Raw genomic sequence first — 18398 nt, forward strand, 5'->3', positions numbered from 1 at the left:
GAGTTATGGGACAGCCTATTAGTGGGGACGTGGAACGTTCAGGCTGCTGTACAGACACTATGGAGGTTCTAGTCTAGAGCGCCCGGTTACATTGTGTTTTAAGAGCATTTTTTTACTCTCTAAATGGTTAAAAGAGTGTGACATAGATCTCATTGTTGCAATAGTTTGTGAGTGGGCAAAATAGACTATCATCTTAAATTGACATGTTGAATTACACTGAACAAAAAATATATAAACGTAACATGTAAGGTGTTGAGCTGAAATAAAACATCCCAGAAATGTTCCATACACACATCCCTGTTAGTGAGCATTTCTCCTTTGCCAAGATAATCCATCCATATCAAGAAGCTGATTAAACTGCATTATTATTACACATGTGCACCTTGTGCTGGGGGCAGTAAAAGGCCACTCTAAAATGTGCTGTTTTATCACACAACACAATGTCACAGATGTCTCAAATGTTGAGGGAGCTTGCAATTGGCATGCTGACTGCAGGAATGTCCACCAGAGCTGTTGCCAGAGAATGTAATGTTAATTTATCTACCATAAGCCGCCTCCAAAGTCATTTTAGAGAATTTGGCAGTACTTCCAAACAGCCTCACAACCGTAGACAACATGTATGGCTTCGAGCTAAAGGCTAGAGCTGCCGCTTTCAAGGAGCGGGACAGTAATCCGGACGCTTATAAGAAATCCCGCTATGCCCTCAGACGAACCATCAAACAAGCAAAGCGTCAATACAGGATTAAGATTGAATCCTACTACACCAGCTCTGACATTCGTCAGATGTGCCACTTTTGTGGCATTAATCCTGGCTACAGCGCACTCCGGATCTGTGGTTACTACAGGTTCTCATCTAATCGACAGGTATGTCGTTTACCCAAATTCGTTTTTGTTTGTCTTTGAGAAGAGCGCAAACGGCACATGGAGACGCTGTTATTGTCCCATTTTTCACTGATTTCAATATCAACGTGAGTGATTAATTTGTGTGAGCTATTGATTATAGTAGAACAAGCTAATCAATTCGAGGACGCTTGGCAAATATTTGTATTTATTATAGATTAGCTGCTCCCACTCTTTCTGGGGTCCAGCAAAAATAAGTCAGTTATACAATTTTAACAACATTACAGATTTCACGACGTTAAGTGTGCTCCCTCAGGCCCCTACTCTACTACCATATATATACAACACAAAATCCATGTGTACGTGTGTATAGTGCGTGTGTTATCGTGTGTGTATGCATGCGTCTGTGCCTATGTTTGTGTTGCTTCACAGTCCCCGCTGTTCCATAAGGTGTATTTTTATCTGTTTTTTAAATCAAATTTTACTGCTTGCATGACTTACTTGGAATAGAGTCCCATGTAGTCATGGCAGTGTGTAGTACTGTGCACCTCCATAGTCTGTTCTGGACAAGGGGACTGTGAAGACACCTCTGGTGGCATGTCTTGTGGGGTATGCATTGGTGTCTGACCTGTGTGCCAGTAGTTCAAACAGACAGCTCGGTCCATTCAACATGTCAATACCTCTCACAAATAAACTCAGCAAAAAAAAGAAACGTTCTCTCACTGTCAACTGTGTTAATTTTCAGCAAATTTAACATGTAAATATTTGTATGAACATAAGATTAAACAACTGAGACATAATCTGAACAAGTTCCACAGACATGTGACTAAAAGAACTGGAATAATGTGTCCCTGAACAAAGGGGGCTCAAAATCAATAGTAACAGTCAGTATCTTGTGTGGCCACCAGCTGCATTAAGTACTGCAGTGAATCTCCTCCTCATGGACTGCACCAGATTTGCCAGTTCTTGCTGTGAGATGTTACCCCACTCTTCCACCAAGACACCTGCAAGTTCCCGGACATTTCTGGGGGGAATGGCCCTAGCCCTCACCCTCCGATCCAACATGTCCCAGACCTGCTCAATGGGATTGAGATCCGGGCTCTTCGCTGGCCATGGCAGAACACTGACATTCCTGTCTTGCAGGAAATCACACACAGAACTAGCAGTATGGCTGGTGGCATTGTAATGCTGGAGGGTCATATCAGGATGAGCCTGCAGAAAAGGTATCACATGAGGGAGGGGGATGTCTTCCCTGTAACGCACAATGTTGAGATTGCCTGCAATGACAACAAGCTCCGTCCGATGATGCTGTGACACACCGCCCCAGACCATGAAGGACCCGCCACCTCCAAATCGATCCCGAGTACAGGCCTCGGTGTAACGCTCATTCCTTTGACGATAAACACGAATCCGACCATCACCCCTGGTGAGACAAAACAGCGACTCGTCAGTGAAGAGCACTTTTTCCTGTCTGGTCCAGCGACGGTGGGTTTGTGCCAATAGGCGACGTTGTTACCGGTGATGTCTGGTGAAGACCTGCCTTACAACAGGGCTACAAGCCCTCAGCCCAGCCTTTCGCAGCCTATTGTGGACAGTCTGAGCACTGATGGAGGGATTGTGCATTCCTGGTGTAACTCGGGCAGTTGTTGTTGCCATCCTGTACCTGTCCCGCAGGTGTGATGTTCAGATGTACCGATCCTGTGCAGGGGTTGTTACACGTGGTCTGCCACTGCAAGGATGATCAGCTGTCCATCCTGTCTCCCCGTAGCGCTGTCTTAGGCGTCTCACAGTATGTACATTGCAATGTATTGCCCTGGCCACATCTGCAGTCCTCATGCCTCCTTGCAGCATGCCTAAGGCACATTCACGCAGATGAGCGGGGACCCTGGGCATCTTTCTTTTGATGTTTTTCAGTCAGTAGAAAGGCCTCTTTAGTGTCCTAAGTTTTCATAACGGTGACCTTAATTGCCTACCGTCTGTAAGCTGTTAGTGTCTTAACGACCGTTCCACAGGTGTGTAACCGATGTGAAATGGCTAGTTAGTTAGCAGTGGTGCGCGCTAATAGCGTTTCAGTCAGTGACGTCACTCGCTCTGAGACCTGAAGTGGTTGTTCCCCTTGCGTTGCAAGGGCCGCGGCTTTTGTGGCACGATGGGTAACGATGCTTCGTGGGGTGTCAGTTGTTGATGTGCGCAGAGGGTCCCTGGTTCAAGCCCAGGTTGGGGCGAGGAGAGGGACGGACGCTATACTGTTACAGGTGCATGTTCATTCATTGTTTATGGTTCATTGAAAAAGCATGGGAAACAGTGTTTAAGCCCTTTACAATGAAGATCTGAGGTTATTTGGATTTTTACGAATTATCTTTGAAAGACAGGGTCCTGAAAAAGGGACGTTTCTTTTTTTTCCCTGAGTTTACAAGTAGTGATGGAGTCAATCTCTCTTCCACTTTGAGCCAGAAGAGATTTACATGCATATTATTGTTAGCTCTCTGTGTACATCCAAGGGCCAGCCTTATATGTGGCACCTGGCCACACTACTAGGGCCTGTAGGACCTGCCTTGTTAATAGTGCTGTTAAGAAGGCAGAGCATCACTTTATTATGGACAGACTTCTCCCCATTTTAGCTACTGTTGTATCAACATGTTTTGACCATGACAGTTTACAATCCAGGGTTACTCCAAGCAGTTTAGTCACCTCAACTTGACCAATTTACACATTATTTATTACAAGATTTAGTTGAGGTTTAGGATTTAGTGAATGATTTGTCCCAAATAAAATGATTTTAGTTTTTGAAATATTTAGGACTAACTTGTTCCTTGCCATCCATTCTGAAATGAACTGCAGCTTTTTGTTAAGTGTGGCGGTCATTTCAGTCGCTGTAGTAGATTACATGTATAGTGTTGAGTCATCCGCATACATAGACACACTGGCTTTACTCAAAGCCAGTGGCATGTCATTAGTAAAGATTGAAAAAAGTAAGGGGCCTAGACAGCTGCCCTGGGGAATTCCTGATTCTACCTGGATTATGTTGGATAGGCTTCCATTAAAGAACACCCTCTGTGTTCTGTTAGACAGGAATCAAATTATCTCACCAGTCTAAGGTACTGCATCTCAGTGCAAGAGGTGTCACTACAGTCCCTGGTTCGAATTGTTAATGTTGCGACAGTTCGTTTCTGGTAACAGAACAAAATAGTCAGCACATAGTAACTTCTGATTTAGCTGTACTTTAATTAATGCAAACACGTGTATGGTAAATGTGTCGTTCGTATACGGTCTCTCTGTGACACCTCGCAGGGCAAAACAGAAGAAGAGCACGACACCTCCTTTGTTCTCTGTTTTATACTGAGAGATATTTCCCACTCAATGCTGGCCTGTCCGAGGGAGGAGGAGCGTGGTTTAAACTTGCTCCTCCTGTCGTCGGCGTGTAGGCTGATCCCAGCGTCGTGACGCACTTCCTGTTGCCGGTTGTAGTTCTTGTCTTCAACAGTTGATATACTCGTAGTTTATGTACTTAGCATAGCTTCCCCAGTATATTATAAAGGTTATGCATACAAATAGCCAGTTCAACCCTAACAGAATCCAGGCTGTATCACATCCGGCCATGATTGGGAGTCCCATAAGGCGGCGCACAATTGGCCCAGCGTCATCCAGGTTGTCATTGAAAATAAGAATTTGTTCTTAAGTGACTTGCCTAGTTAAGTAAAGGTTAAATAAATACAAAAATATTTATTCACATTATAGCAGGGGGTGTAAAGCCATAACACATACATTTTTCCAGCAGCAGACTATGACCGATAATGTCAAAAGCCGCACTGAAGTACAACAAAATGTTGGTAATCTTGTCAATGAAAAAATTATGAAGTTGTTGGCAATATCAGTGGGTTTTGTGATGAATGAGCCATCTGATTCAATGAATGATAGAGCTGAGGTTTTCCATTTTTGGCCAAAATTTCATTTAAGGTGCTCCAAAAAGTTTTACTATCATTCTTTGTCATTTATCTTTGTTTCATAGTGTAGTTTCTTCTTTTTACTCAGTTTAGTCGCATGATTTCTCAATTTGCAGAAACGTTTGCCAATCGGTTGTACAGCCAGACCTATTTGCCATTTATTTTGCCTCATCCCTCTCAACCATCATTTTTCAATTCCTCATCAATCCACGGGGATTTAAGTTTTTAGTCATTTTCTTAATGGGTGCATGCTTATTAGTAACTGGGATAAGCAATTTAATAAATGTATCAAGTGCAGCGTCTGGTTGCTTCTCATTACACACCCCGGACCAACAAATATTCCTTACAACAACATTGGAATCACTACAACTTTTTGTATGACCTCTTATACACTATATTAGGCCCAGCCTTTGGAACTTTGGTTTTCCTAGATATGGCTACTGTATTTTGATCACTACAGCCGATGGATTTGTGTAGAGGGTCATTTTTATGTTTTGGTCTTCAAAGTATCACAACCTATTTCTGCATATTGATTATGAATTTGGACATTGAAAACTGGTGTTTTGACATTGGGTTGTAAATCAAAAAAAATATGACAACAGAAAGCAGCAACAGTATAATTTAAGTTATGTTTTATGAATATAAATGGTACTTTTTACAGTTTCTCGATCGCTTTGGCTCATTTTTTGAAACAGTCTTAACATTTTGTAAACTAAGTGCAATTGTCACAACTGTTTTATGGGACATCACAACTCTATTGCATGTCTGGAAAATGTAGTAACTCCCCCCCAAAACATTTAATTCATGCTTCAAAATCTAGTTATTTTTCAGTAAATTGGCCCAATGCCACCAAAATGAAAATTAGTTTTTGTCATCGTGTGAGCCGTACTGGTCAAAATGTTTGGATGTTTTTTCACCATGGCAGTCAACCCTGGAAATGTTTTATATACACATTTCAGTTTGTTCTACTTTTTTGTTGACACTGACTGTTTACTGTACTAGACCAGATCTCCTTGCGTGGCGCAACCATCCCCTGCATTGATCACATGTGATGTCCTCACAGGCATCATTCACGGCATCTAACAGAGACATCTGATCTTGTGCCTGATAGTCATATACTTTCCACCTCCGTGCTGAAATAAACCTATTCTATTGGATTCAGGAATGGGGAGGATGGTGGAAGAACTCCATTGTTATCCTTTCATGCGCTTCAAACCATTCCCTAACAATGTTGGTTCGGTGGAAGCTGACATTATCCCACACAATTACATGATTTGGCCAATCTGGTCTAACTAAACCTCTGATGTTCTGGTGTTAGGTCTCTGTAAAGTGTATTTAGGAAGGACAGGAGAAGTTGGGTGTTATGGGGCCCAATGTGTGGAATATGTGTGCTGACGCCATTCTCAGAAATGGCAGCACACATTGTAAAACTGCCCCCACTTTGGCCTGGTGTGCCAATTGTGGCTCGGTGTCCAATGAGATTGCGGCAACGTCTCCTGCCTTTGGCCAGATTGAACCCAGACTCGTTCCACAAAAACAAGAATGTGGGTCATTTCATGTCCTTCCAGCTCCATTACTCTCTACATAGTAACACAGAAACAGAATATAAAGTTAGTTTTATATAGCCTATTCTAGAATCAGACAGTTTAGTAAAGTAGAAATATTTTCTGTTCTTACGGGTATCTACAACTTGAAGTACATACAGGCATCATTGAAGTACAGTAGAACTCCCTGTACAATATACCATGTGTACACCAGTGGTTTACCTGGACACACCGGTACCGCAGCTCCTACCTGGACACACCGGTACCGCAGCTCCTACCTGGACACACCGGTACCGCAGCTCCTACCTGGACACACCGGTACCGCAGCTCCTACCTGGACACACCGGTACCGCAGCTCCTACCTGGACACACCGGTACCGCAGCTCCTACCTGGACACACCGGTACCGCAGCTCCTACCTGGACACACCGGTACCGCAGCTCCTACCTGGACACACCGGTACCGCAGCTCCTACCTGGACACACCGGTACCGCAGCTCCTACCTGGACATACCGGTACCGCAGCTCCTACCTGGACATACCGGTACCGCAGCTCCTACCTGGACATACTGGTACCGCAGCTCCTACCTGGACACACTGGTACCGCAGCTCCTCCACTCTGTCACTATTCCTCTCAAATGGCACCTTGTACAGTTGTTTCATAGTCATTTGATTATTTTTTCAAAACTCTGTCTATAGTGGAAATGCTGACAGAATTGATATTTGCGAAGATATTGTCATTTAGGATTGCACTTTGGATCGCTCTTATCCTGATGGAATTGTTGGCTATAACCATTTTGCAAATTTATTGTTCTTGCTGATGGCTGAATACTGCTGCTCTGCCACCAGCATGAGGTTGTGGTGCAGTCCTATATATGACATGTAGAATTCACAAATAGACCATGTTACAGATAGAAAACACTATTCAAATGTTTCTGTATATTCCTCATACATATCTTATGGTACATTGTGATTTTCAGACTTGCATTTACAATATTTGCTGTATTGTTGTGAATGAAATGCTGTAACAAAAGTAAAGAAGGAGTACATATTCACCTGTTTTCCCTACAGAATGTTTACACAATGACACTGTGGACCGGTTTACATTAGGCTGTACTCTCTGACCAGCCTCTTCCATTGTAAAACCATGGTTTGTGACACTGTGGACCTGTTTACATTAGGCTGTACTCTCCGACCAGCCTCTTCCATTGTAAAACCATGGTTTGTGACACTGTGGACCTGTTTACATTAGGCTGTACTCTGACCAGCCTCTTCCATTGTCAGACCATGGTTTATGACACTGTGGACCTGTTTACATTAGGCTGTACTCTCTGACCAGCCTCTTCCATTGTCAGAACATGGTTTATGACACTGTGGACCGGTTTACATTAGGCTGTACTCTCTGACCAGCCTCTTCCATTGTCAGAACATGGTTTATGACACTGTGGACCGGTTTACATTAGGCTGTACTCTCTGACCAGCCTCTTCCATTGTCAGAACATGGTTTATGACACTGTGGACCGGTTTACATTAGGCTGTACTCTCTGACCAGCCTCTTCCATTGTCAGAACATGGTTTATGACACTGTGGACCGGTTTACATTAGGCTGTACTCTCTGACCAGCCTCTTCCATTGTAAAACCATGGTTTATGACACTGTGGACCGGTTTACATTAGGCTGTACTCTCCGACCAGCCTCTTCCATTGTCAGAACATGGTTTATGACACTGTTACGAATCCCTTTGGCCCAGCAGTCTAGGGGGGATGGATACGAGACCCGTAACATAAATCATGCAAATTATAATAGTGATAAAGAACAGTGAGAACCAAAAACCACAGACAACTGAAATCTACCGTCAAACTCAAAAGGTTTATTTTAAACACACGGTAAAGGGGTGTGAGAAAAGGGGCTGAGCTGGACCCAAGCAAAGAAACAATAATCCAAAACACCCCTAAACTAGACTAGCCTCTATGGGCTAGGTGGGACGCTAGCGTGCCACCCGTGGTGCACTCCATCAACAGCAGGTGCATTTCAAGAGCGGCAAATTTGAATCCAAATAAATGTCAAAATTCAAATTTTTCAAACATACAACTATTTTACACCCTTTGAAAGATAAACATCTCCTTAATCTAACCACGTTTTACGATTTCAAAAAGGTTTTACGGCGAAAGCATAAATTTAGAGTATGTTAGGACAGTACATTTACAAGAGTTGTGTGTAATGTTTTGTCAAGTCAAAGACAGGGTCACCAAAACCATAAAACCAGCTAAAATGATGCACTAACCTTTTACAATCTCCATCAGATGACACTCCTAGGACATTATGTTAGACAATGCATGCATTTTTAGTTCTATCAAGTTCATATTTATATCCAAAAACAGCGTTTTACTATGGCATTGATGTTGAGGAAATCGTTTCCCTCCAATAACCGGCAGTCAAGTCAGCGTCACAAATTAAATAATTAAAATTAGAAAACATTGGTAAAATATTATATTGTCATTTAAAGAATTATAGATTTACATCTCTTGAACGCAATCAACTTGCCAGATTTAAAAATAACCTTACTGGGAAATCACACTTTGCAATAATCTGAGCACTGCGCCCAGAAAAATACGCGTTGCGATACAGACTAGACGTCATGTTGGGGAGATCGAAAATACTATGTAAATAATCCATTACCTTTGATTCTCTTCATCAGATGTCACTTCCAGGTATCACAGGTCCATAACGAATGTAGTTTTGTTCAAAAAAGCTCATCATTTATGTCCAAAAATCTCCGTCTTGTTAGCACATGATCTAAGCCAGCCGGACTTCTCGTCATGAACGAGGGGAAAAAATATATTTCCGTTCGTTCAAACATGTCAAACGTTGTATAGCATAAATCATTAGGGCCTTTTTTAACCAGAACATGAATAATATTCAAGGTGGACGAATGCATACTCTTTTATAACGTATTGGAACGAGGGTACCCAACATGAACTAGCGCGCCAGGTGTCTAATGGGCCATCATCGTTCCATGGCTCTTGTTCGGTCAGATCTCCCTCCAGAAGACTCAAAACACTTTGTAAAGGCTGGTGACATCTAGTGGAAGCAATAGGAAGTGCCAAAATATTCCTCAGCCCCTGTGTTTTTCAATGGGATAGGTTTAAAGTCAATACAACACATCAGGTATCCACTTCCTGTCAGAAAATGTCTCAGGGTTTTGCCTGCCAAATGAGTTCTGTTATACTCACAGACACCATTCAAACAGTTTTAGAAACTTTAGAGTGTTTTCTATCCATATATAATAAGTATATGCATATTCTAGTTACTGGGTAGGATTAGTAACCAGATTAAATCGGGTACATTTTTTTTATCCAGACGTGCAAATGCTGCCCCCTAGCCCTAACAGGCTAGCCTACCTCAAGAACAGCTAGCTAACTAACCAAAAATACAGTGGGTGGTCCGCCCAGTTCTAACTAGGGTACTTAGACAAAGTATTCCTACGGGTAATGTATGCCCATGGGCGACTTGTCTTGGTACCCCCTTTTCACACCAAACAACAAAACAATACTCACAGGATAACCGGACAAATGTAGTTGCAAAACAAAAGAGATCAATACAGAGATAAAGCGATGGATAGAGCTGGGGACAGAGAGAGCTATTGAGAGAATGAACACAAAGATTGATCTCAGAGTGAGAATGAGCTAGAGAGAGAGCAACTGACTGGGGTTTTTAAACCATGGGAAAGGGGCTGTGATTGGGTGAGGGAAGAGGAGCAGGTGTCTTCTGTTTGGGGACTGATTGGGGAGTGATGATTGTCACCTTTGAGGGGAGAAGGAGAGAGAAACGAAACACACAGGATACTTGTATCCGTAACAGTCACTGTGGACCTGTTTACATTAGGCTGTACTCTCTGACCAGCCTCTTCCATTGTAAGACCATGGTTTATGACATGGTCCACAATTGTGGCTCTGATTTCATCAGGGACTCTTATTCTTTGCCTTCTACCTCTTCCTCTATTCTCTTCCCCTAACACCACCACGCATTCTTACACACCTTCTTATTGCTCTTCCACCAGCATGTAGCTGCTGTTCAGGGTAGTGATGTTCCTCCATGTTCAGAAATGGTAGTGATTGTGCTGTGGGCAAGCACCATATATATGCTTCCAAACTTGATTGGTAAGATTGTGATTCATTACTATGTCACCTGGCAGGTAATTTGACAATTTAGCAGACATCACCAACATTCCATGTCGTAGATATTTATGGAATATGGATGTATATCTGACTGATTTTGATAATTGAATGGATCATTTTGCATGTGATGGCTCACACGATGACAGAATGTTTAGAGTTGTGAAGAGCATCACAGTTTCACTGAGAATCAACTCAGCAGTTTTGATCAGCCACATGCATGTAGTTATTGTGCAAATTGTAGACAATTGTATTTACTCTTTTGCACACGTGCCAAAACATGTCAGTTGCTTAAATGAATAAGAAATTCAAATCTGGTGTGAACAAGAACCTAATTGTTCAGAGATTTTTAACTTATTGTTTTGAAAAAAAATTACTCTCATTTCAGAATTGAGCCAAAGCGATTGAGAAAAACGTAAAAAAAATACATTAAAAAAGATTCTACTGAATCAGAGAAACACTGCTGAATGAGGCCAAAAATTTGCTGTGAATGATTGATTTATATGATATATTAGTGAAATTATGAAAATGAGTTTGTCTTGGCTAATAATAGAATCCAGTCCCCCTGAGCCCAGACATCAATTCAAAGTCAATTCCACGTTGGTTCAATGTAATTTCATTGAAATGACATGGAAACAACGTTGATTCAACCAGTGATTAAATTAAGCAAGCAAGCTTATCTCAATTACTTCGTTAGACTCTTGTATTGCCCTTGATCATGATTTGCAGTTCCATTACATTACACCGAAGAGTCATTGGACGAAGGCGTCTTCTGTATGGGGAAGTTTTGTTAATTAAGAGCCACAATGCTCGGTCTGAACATTAACAAGCATCGCTTGCGTTTAGGTTTTGGAAACAGAAGGACCTTATCTTTCATATCTGCATTTTTTTTTTTTTACAAAAGGTTCAATTGATACACACCTTAACATTTTGTTGTTGCAAATATGTTTTCAGATTTTGTCTGTGGTTGTGGTTTGCGCAAATATGTAAGCTAGTTCAAACCCTCACCCTTTCGCGACTGCTCGCCTCTCATGTCCTTTCCCAGCCTCCGTACTTTCTGCTGGCCCCGCCCCTTTGTTGCTTCTTCTCGAAAGCGTACAGGCCGCTCTTTGAAAAGCTAGCTAAATAGCTAACTAGAAGACTATTGAATACTTCGAAAGGGAAACATAAAACTTGAGCTGGTGAGTAAAGCATTAGATATATACCAATGGTCATAACGGGTCGCCCAAACGTCGTTATTAGTCGTTAGGTGTGCATAACCACTAGCTAGCTATCTGCTCTTCAGACCAGCTGCTGTTTAGCTTGGTAGCTAGCTAGCTAATAGCTCATTCTAACCCATTTGAAGCTGTGCTCAAACTCAGTCGATACACAAATACAATTATTGTTTTCTGACTGGTAACTACATGCAGATCGATTTTAGCTGTATAGAATCAACGAGTTACTGTTGTACTTGATGTTCGTGTTAGCAATGTAAGTTAGCTTGTTAACTAGCGGAATTATGATTCCAGGTTGGATCCTTCAAAATAAAAGCCCTCATAGGAATATTGAAATGAATTACTGGTCACTGATATTGTTCTATTTAGTAAAAACAATATATTTACAATGAATGATAGAAAATGTAACGATTTGACACACTTGACAGCAATGGAATCTGACTATACATGTGGATCTTGGATGGTACAGAGTGTTTTTGTATTACACCACATTCTCCTATCTACACAGGTGACCTCACAAGGAATTCCCCTCCTGCTCTGGTGGGAGGAAGAAGATCCAGTGTTGTGAGAACTCAGAACCTGGAATAACTTGTCTTGGTCGGAGACTCACATAGCAGCACTTGCTAAAACTCCCAGTGGGAAGAGAGATCTAGGAGACCTTTGAATCCATATGAAAGGAAAGACACCTGACCCTATTTTTGACCAAGACGCATAGTAACTCATCAGAATAGGATCATTAAGAATCTTCTGGGACAAAATGGACCGAGAGAAGGGAATGTTGATGGATGAAATCGAAAAGGGTTTATGGAATTTAACCGAGGACAATTTACGTTACCTTTGTGAACGTCATGGACACGGTGGCAAAGATGGCTTCAAAGTTAAAGCAATGGATCACCGGTCGTTGCGGCGAAAAATCCTGGAGGAAATGTGGGACAATACGGATTCAATGAAATCAGAGGAGCAGGGAATATCTTGGTTAGTCCAACTGAAGGAGGACATCAGAAAGATACAGGAGGATGCTAGCAGTGCTGATGATGATGATGCTGTAGACTGTGACGAAGAATGGAACGGAGAGGGCGGGGTTCAGTTACCTAGCAATGGGTTGGAGGTGGAGCCCATGAGTTCCAGCCAATCTGATGATGATGGCGCTGTAGACTGTGATGAAGAAAGGGACGAGGAGGTCAGGGATTGGATGGCTAACGATGGGCTGGAGGTGGAGGTGTCTCCAGAGAGGCACACACCAGAGCAGAGAGTGAGAGGGGTGAGTATTTGATTTCCCAGTCTTACATTTTGTTTCGCAAGTCTTTCTTTGATTCCTCGACTTCCCTTTATAAAAGGATCTGATGTTCCTCCTCTTGGTCTTTCTCCACATCTGGGGTGTAATCATTATTCCAAACAGTTGCAAAACGTTTTTCAATGGAAAAAGTGTTTTATATTAGACAAAGTCGGGTAGATCGCTCCCCGTTTTCATTCCGTTGACTTCTGTTTGTGTTCCAGTGAATACACCCCTGGTGTTCCTCCTCTTGGCCATTCTCCTTCAATGGATTTTGAGAAGTAGTTTGAATAATTGAGGATGAGAGGAATTGAGGAAAGACTTGACGGGTAGGAGATGGTTTCCCACCCTGTTTCATTCGGTCACTATTTTTACAATTTCCAGGACAAGCCTCCCCGGCCCCCCTCCTCCCTCTCGAAGTCTCCGGGTCGTGCGTCCCGCGGTAGCGCTCTACTGCACTGTCTGAAGAAGAGGGTGTCTGTGCAGCTAGACGACAGCAAAACAACTCGCACAGGAGAGAAATCTCACAGCCTGTCTAGTGCTAAACGATGCAAGAAAACTCTCCCAGGAGACAGACCTAGCTCCCATATCTGTGATCACTGTGGGAAGAATTTAGGAAGTCAAAAAAGCCTGAAAAGCCACATGCGCGTTCATACCGAAGACAAACCTCATGAGTGCTCCGAGTGTGGGGAGACGTTCCGTCTGTTAAGAAGCCTAAAAAAACATCAGAAACTTCACACTGGTGAGGTTAGAGGGACGAAAAAAGTCAAAGTTCCGCATCCGTGTCCTCACTGCGGGACGATGCTAGCTTCCAAGAAAGAATTAAAGGATCATCTGCGAATCCGCCACACTGAAAAAACTCAGCTCTGCTCTGAATGTGGCAAGAGATTCTCTAGCACCTACGCCCTGAGGAAACACCAGCGACTACACACTGGGGAACAGCTCCACCTCTGCCCTGACTGTGGGAAGACCTTCTATACTCAGGCACACTTGATATCTCACCAGAGGGTCCATGCTGAACACAGGGAAAGGCCGCATGTGTGTCCTGTCTGTGGGAGGGGCTTTACAGCAGCTTCATCCTTGAAGTCACATCAGAGTATTCACACTGGCGAGAAACCTTACCTCTGCTCTGAATGCGGGAAGAGTTTCAGAACATTAGGACACTTCACAACACACCAGAAACAGCATGTAGAAGCAAAGCCATCTTTCCCTTGCCCTGTTTGCAATCAGTGTCTCTCAACAAAGCGCAACCTGATATTTCACCAGAGAATGCACACTGGAGAGAAGCCTTACCACTGCTCTCAGTGTGACCGGCGCTTTGTTAATGAGCAGAAATTGAAAAGTCATCAGCGTGTACACACTGGAGAGAAGCCCTACCTTTGCTCCCAGTGTGGGAAAAGTTTCGCTCTTTCACAAAATCTTAAAAAGCATCTCAGGGTGCATTCGGGTGAGAGGCGTTACAGATGTACCTATTGTGTAAAGAGTTTCATTTCTTCATCTGGTCTGAAATCACACCTGCAAACACACACTGGAGTGAAACCCTGCCACTGCCCTGAATGTGGGAAAGGTTTCTCAGAGAAGAGGGCTCTAAAGAATCACATGCTCACACACGGGAGAGAAACCGCTCCAACGTTCCAATGTCTGTGAGAATGTAACTCAGCACCAGGAGATACACACTGGGGTTGAAGAGCATAAATAACTGCCATTAGACTGAGTCGCTCTGCATAAGAGCGTCTGCTAAATTACTAAAACATTTAAAAATAAAACATAGATATTGTACACCGCTGCCTTCCCGACTCCCACGTGATAGTTCATTTCTGTCTTATTTTCTCTGAAAAGGCTTACTAAGAAACTACCATAACTAGTTATTTTGTGTCTTGGTGTTCTGTTTATGAATTGTCTGCTTGCTTTGAACTGTTCTATCGAGCCTGACTCCAGAACCTGTTTTGTGTATGTATGTATGTGTATGTATGTATGTATCTGTGTGTGTGTGTGTGTGTGTGTGTGTATATATGACTCCCATTTTGGCATGTATTTAGCAGTGTATGGTGCAGTACCAATGTGGCCACTAAAAGGACACCACTTGCCTGTTTTTTAATGTTGTGAGGTTGCTTCACTTTTCTTCTACTATGGTGGGCTCGCGCTATGGCAGTTTTAGAAGAAGTCTGCCAAGACAACTGTACAAATCTGAACGAAGCAACAAGATAAATACATTATGGCATCTTATTCCCGAGGTAACAAACACGCCTGCACTGATCTGTCTCGTATCTTTTGCAAAGAGTCATGGGATTGATCAAAAGGACTCCGGCTGTTATAACGTTAAAAAAATAATACTGAAGTGAAGTAAATTCCTTTGTAAAAACAGGCTGAATTTAAGCGAAATCAATAATTTTTTTTTTTTTTTTTTGCTGAGGATATCTTACTTTTACATCTAGCTACGGTGTTTTTGTGTTTGTACAAGCAGTACTTCTAACTTAAATTTGTCCAACACAGACAAACGAAGGGGCCAGGGTTCAGGTCTGGAAGCACGCTTTCCACTGTACCCAGAGGGCAGTTTCAGTACTGCAGTTTGCCTGACATTTGGCCCACAAAGACCATTCCCATTGATGGTCCCATAGAGAAGTCAGATTTCAAATTCCTAATAAGATACTTTACCCGTCACCTTTGTGCACAAAATATCAGTTGAGGCCATCTTTTTCTCCATCACTCACAGCCGAAGACATTAACATTTTACATTCAACCAATGTCTGCCATGTTTAGGCCTCTCGAAAGGCCTCCCGAGTGGCGCAGCGGTCTAAGACACTGCAGTGTTAGAAGCGTCACTACAGACCCTGGTTCGTTCCCAGGCTGTGTCACAACCGGCCGTGATCGGGATAGGGCTAGGGCGGCGCACAATTGGCCCAGCTTCGTCCAGGTTAGGGGAGGGTTTGGCCTAGGGTAGGCCGTCATTGTAAATAAGAATTTGTTCTTAACTGACTTGCCTAGTTAAATAAAAATATATATTTTTGGATGACGTGATGATGTCATCACTGCTCGCGGTGCTCCCTGTGCGCATTGAGTGCTAGTGTGCATGTGAGTTGGCCCCAGTGAAAAGGATGCAACCCGGAGATATACAGTGCGACAGGTAACCTAGCGGTTAAGAGCATTGGGCCAGTAACCGAAAGGTCGCTGGGTCGAATCCCTGAGACGACTTGGTGAAAAATCTGCCCTTGAGCAAGGCATTTAACCCTAATTGCTCCTGTTTTATATAGACCATCCACAAGTCAGCGTTTTGTGAATGTGAGTAGGTTAAGTTGAAAACAACAGTCTTCCATTTTGGATGCAGTCTCCAGTTAATTTATAGGCCGAGGCTACGAATATAAAGTTTTCACTCCCGCCTCCGTCCCTCCCCTTTAGAAACATCTTTCTCAAAACTAAGGATACAAATAATGTTTTGCGTATGTGTTTATTTTACACACACATTCAAGTTTCTCTCTTTAATCTATGCTTTACTCCCCCTCTTCTGAACCCTCGACCAATGTGATCGACATGGTACTGTAGCCTCTGTAGCCTCTGTCTATAAACTCTGGCGATTTTGAAAGAATATTCCCAAAATATATATGTGAAGGCTAACTGTCTGTTGTGACGGATATTGCCTTGAATAAGGCGCCGTCTACACACTGCATTGGAGTAAAAACGATCAGCGTTTTGTGTGATGATGTCATCTTTATAGTGATACTGCCATGTAGCCAGAGTTACTGAACACTAAATACTTCCTTCATAAGCTAGCTAGCTACTGGCAACATTGTTATCACAATAAATGAGTTTGTATTAATAATAATAATATCCATGAATTAAATGGCAGTTTAGAAGAAGTCTGAAGAAGCAACTAGCTACATATGTGTTTATATATTTATTTAAAGGTCTAGGCTCCAATTCTTCTGAATGACTATCTCTATCCACTTCTTGTAATGTGTCATTGTTTAATAACTAATAAATGATATTTTAACAGACCCACGTTATGTTCCCCGGGCGCCGAAGACGTGGATTTAAGGCAGCCTACCCGCACCTCTCTGATTCAGAGGGGTTGGGTTAAATGCATTTCAGTTGAAGGTATTCAGTTGTACAACTGACCAGGTATCCCCCTTTCCCCTGGACTCCCAGGAGTCATCTTTTAGTTCTACATCAATACATGCCCAATTCATAATGTAGATTATAGTGTTCATAGTGTAGTCTGTAGTTTTTAGCTTACACTGTTCATAGTGTAGTCTGTAGTTTTTAGCTTACACTGTTCATAGTGTAGTCTAGTTTTTAGCTTACACTGTTCATAGTGTAGTCTAGTTTTTAGTTTACACTGTTCATAGTGTAGTCTAGTTTTTAGTTTACACTGTTCATAGTGTAGTCTGTAGTTTTTAGCTTACACTGTTCATAGTGTAGTCTGTAGTTTTTAGCTTACACTGTTCATAGTGTAGTCTCGTTTTTAGCTTACACTGTTCATAGTGTAGTCTAGTTTTTAGTTTACACTGTTCATAGTGTAGTCTAGTTTTTAGTTTACACTGTTCATAGTGTAGTCTGTAGTTTTTAGCTTACACTGTTCATAGTGTAGTTTTTAGCTTACACTGTTCATAGTGTACATACTGTATGTGAAGTGTGTAAATGCTGCGTGTATATCTTGTCCGTATATTCTGTTTATTGTCTGTCTGAAGCCTATATTCTGTTTATTGTGTCAGCACCATATCACCAAGTCAAATTTCTGTACATGCAAATGTGTTTGGCGAATAAAGGTGATTCTCCGTTCCATCTGTTGATTGGAGGGGGAAGTTACAGATGTTGACATGTCTCACACAGTTGTTCATGTAAAGTTTCATTGTGGTGTTTTTTTTTTATGTTTAAAAATTAAACACATGTTTTTCAAATAATAAGTCATGTTTGTTCCTGCTTGGCCCCAGTGGTGAGATTGGTTTGGATGCATGAAGTTGAGCTAATTTTTCGGTCTTGTATCGATCTTTCTTAATCCAGGGTTTCCCAACCAATCTCGGTCCTCTGGACCCCAACGGGTGCCACGCTTTGGTCTTTGCCCTCCGTACCACACAGCTGATTCAACTAATCATCAAGATTTGACCATTTTAATCAGCTGTGTAGTGTTAGGGCAAAAACCAAAACGTGCACCCTTTGGGGTCCCGTGGACAGAGTTTGGGAAACGCTGGCCTAATCCCGCGGAAACTAGATCGGTTTGAAGTGGATAGAAAATGGTATGTGCTCATTAGTTGCAGACCATAGCAAACAGTTTTGCAACATAAAATGCTATGCAATGAAAACTAGTTGCGTTTGGACAAATCCCTAGTGACTACACCCAATACATTCATTTATAGATCATTTCATAAAACTACTTTCAAATTTGCTTTCACCACCCCATTTGGTAAATTGCTCA

At 42.3% G+C, this 18398-nt stretch overlaps 1 protein-coding gene across 1 annotated transcript; it reads left to right on the top strand.

The window, feature by feature from the left end:
* The first annotated feature begins 11543 nt into the window (after positions 1-11543).
* Positions 11544-17891, top strand: LOC106593542 (uncharacterized). Its single transcript, XM_014184884.3, has 3 exons — positions 11544-11682; positions 12224-12976; positions 13373-17891. Exons 2-3 carry the CDS (start codon positions 12473-12475, stop codon positions 14633-14635), a joined length of 1767 nt encoding a protein of 588 aa, XP_014040359.3. The 5' UTR covers positions 11544-11682; positions 12224-12472; the 3' UTR covers positions 14636-17891.
* Positions 17892-18398: the final 507 nt, after the last annotated feature.

The sequence above is a fragment of the Salmo salar genome, chromosome 02 (genome assembly GCF_965601325.2).
Source record: "Salmo salar chromosome 02, fSalSal1, whole genome shotgun sequence".
NCBI lineage: Eukaryota > Metazoa > Chordata > Actinopteri > Salmoniformes > Salmonidae > Salmo > Salmo salar.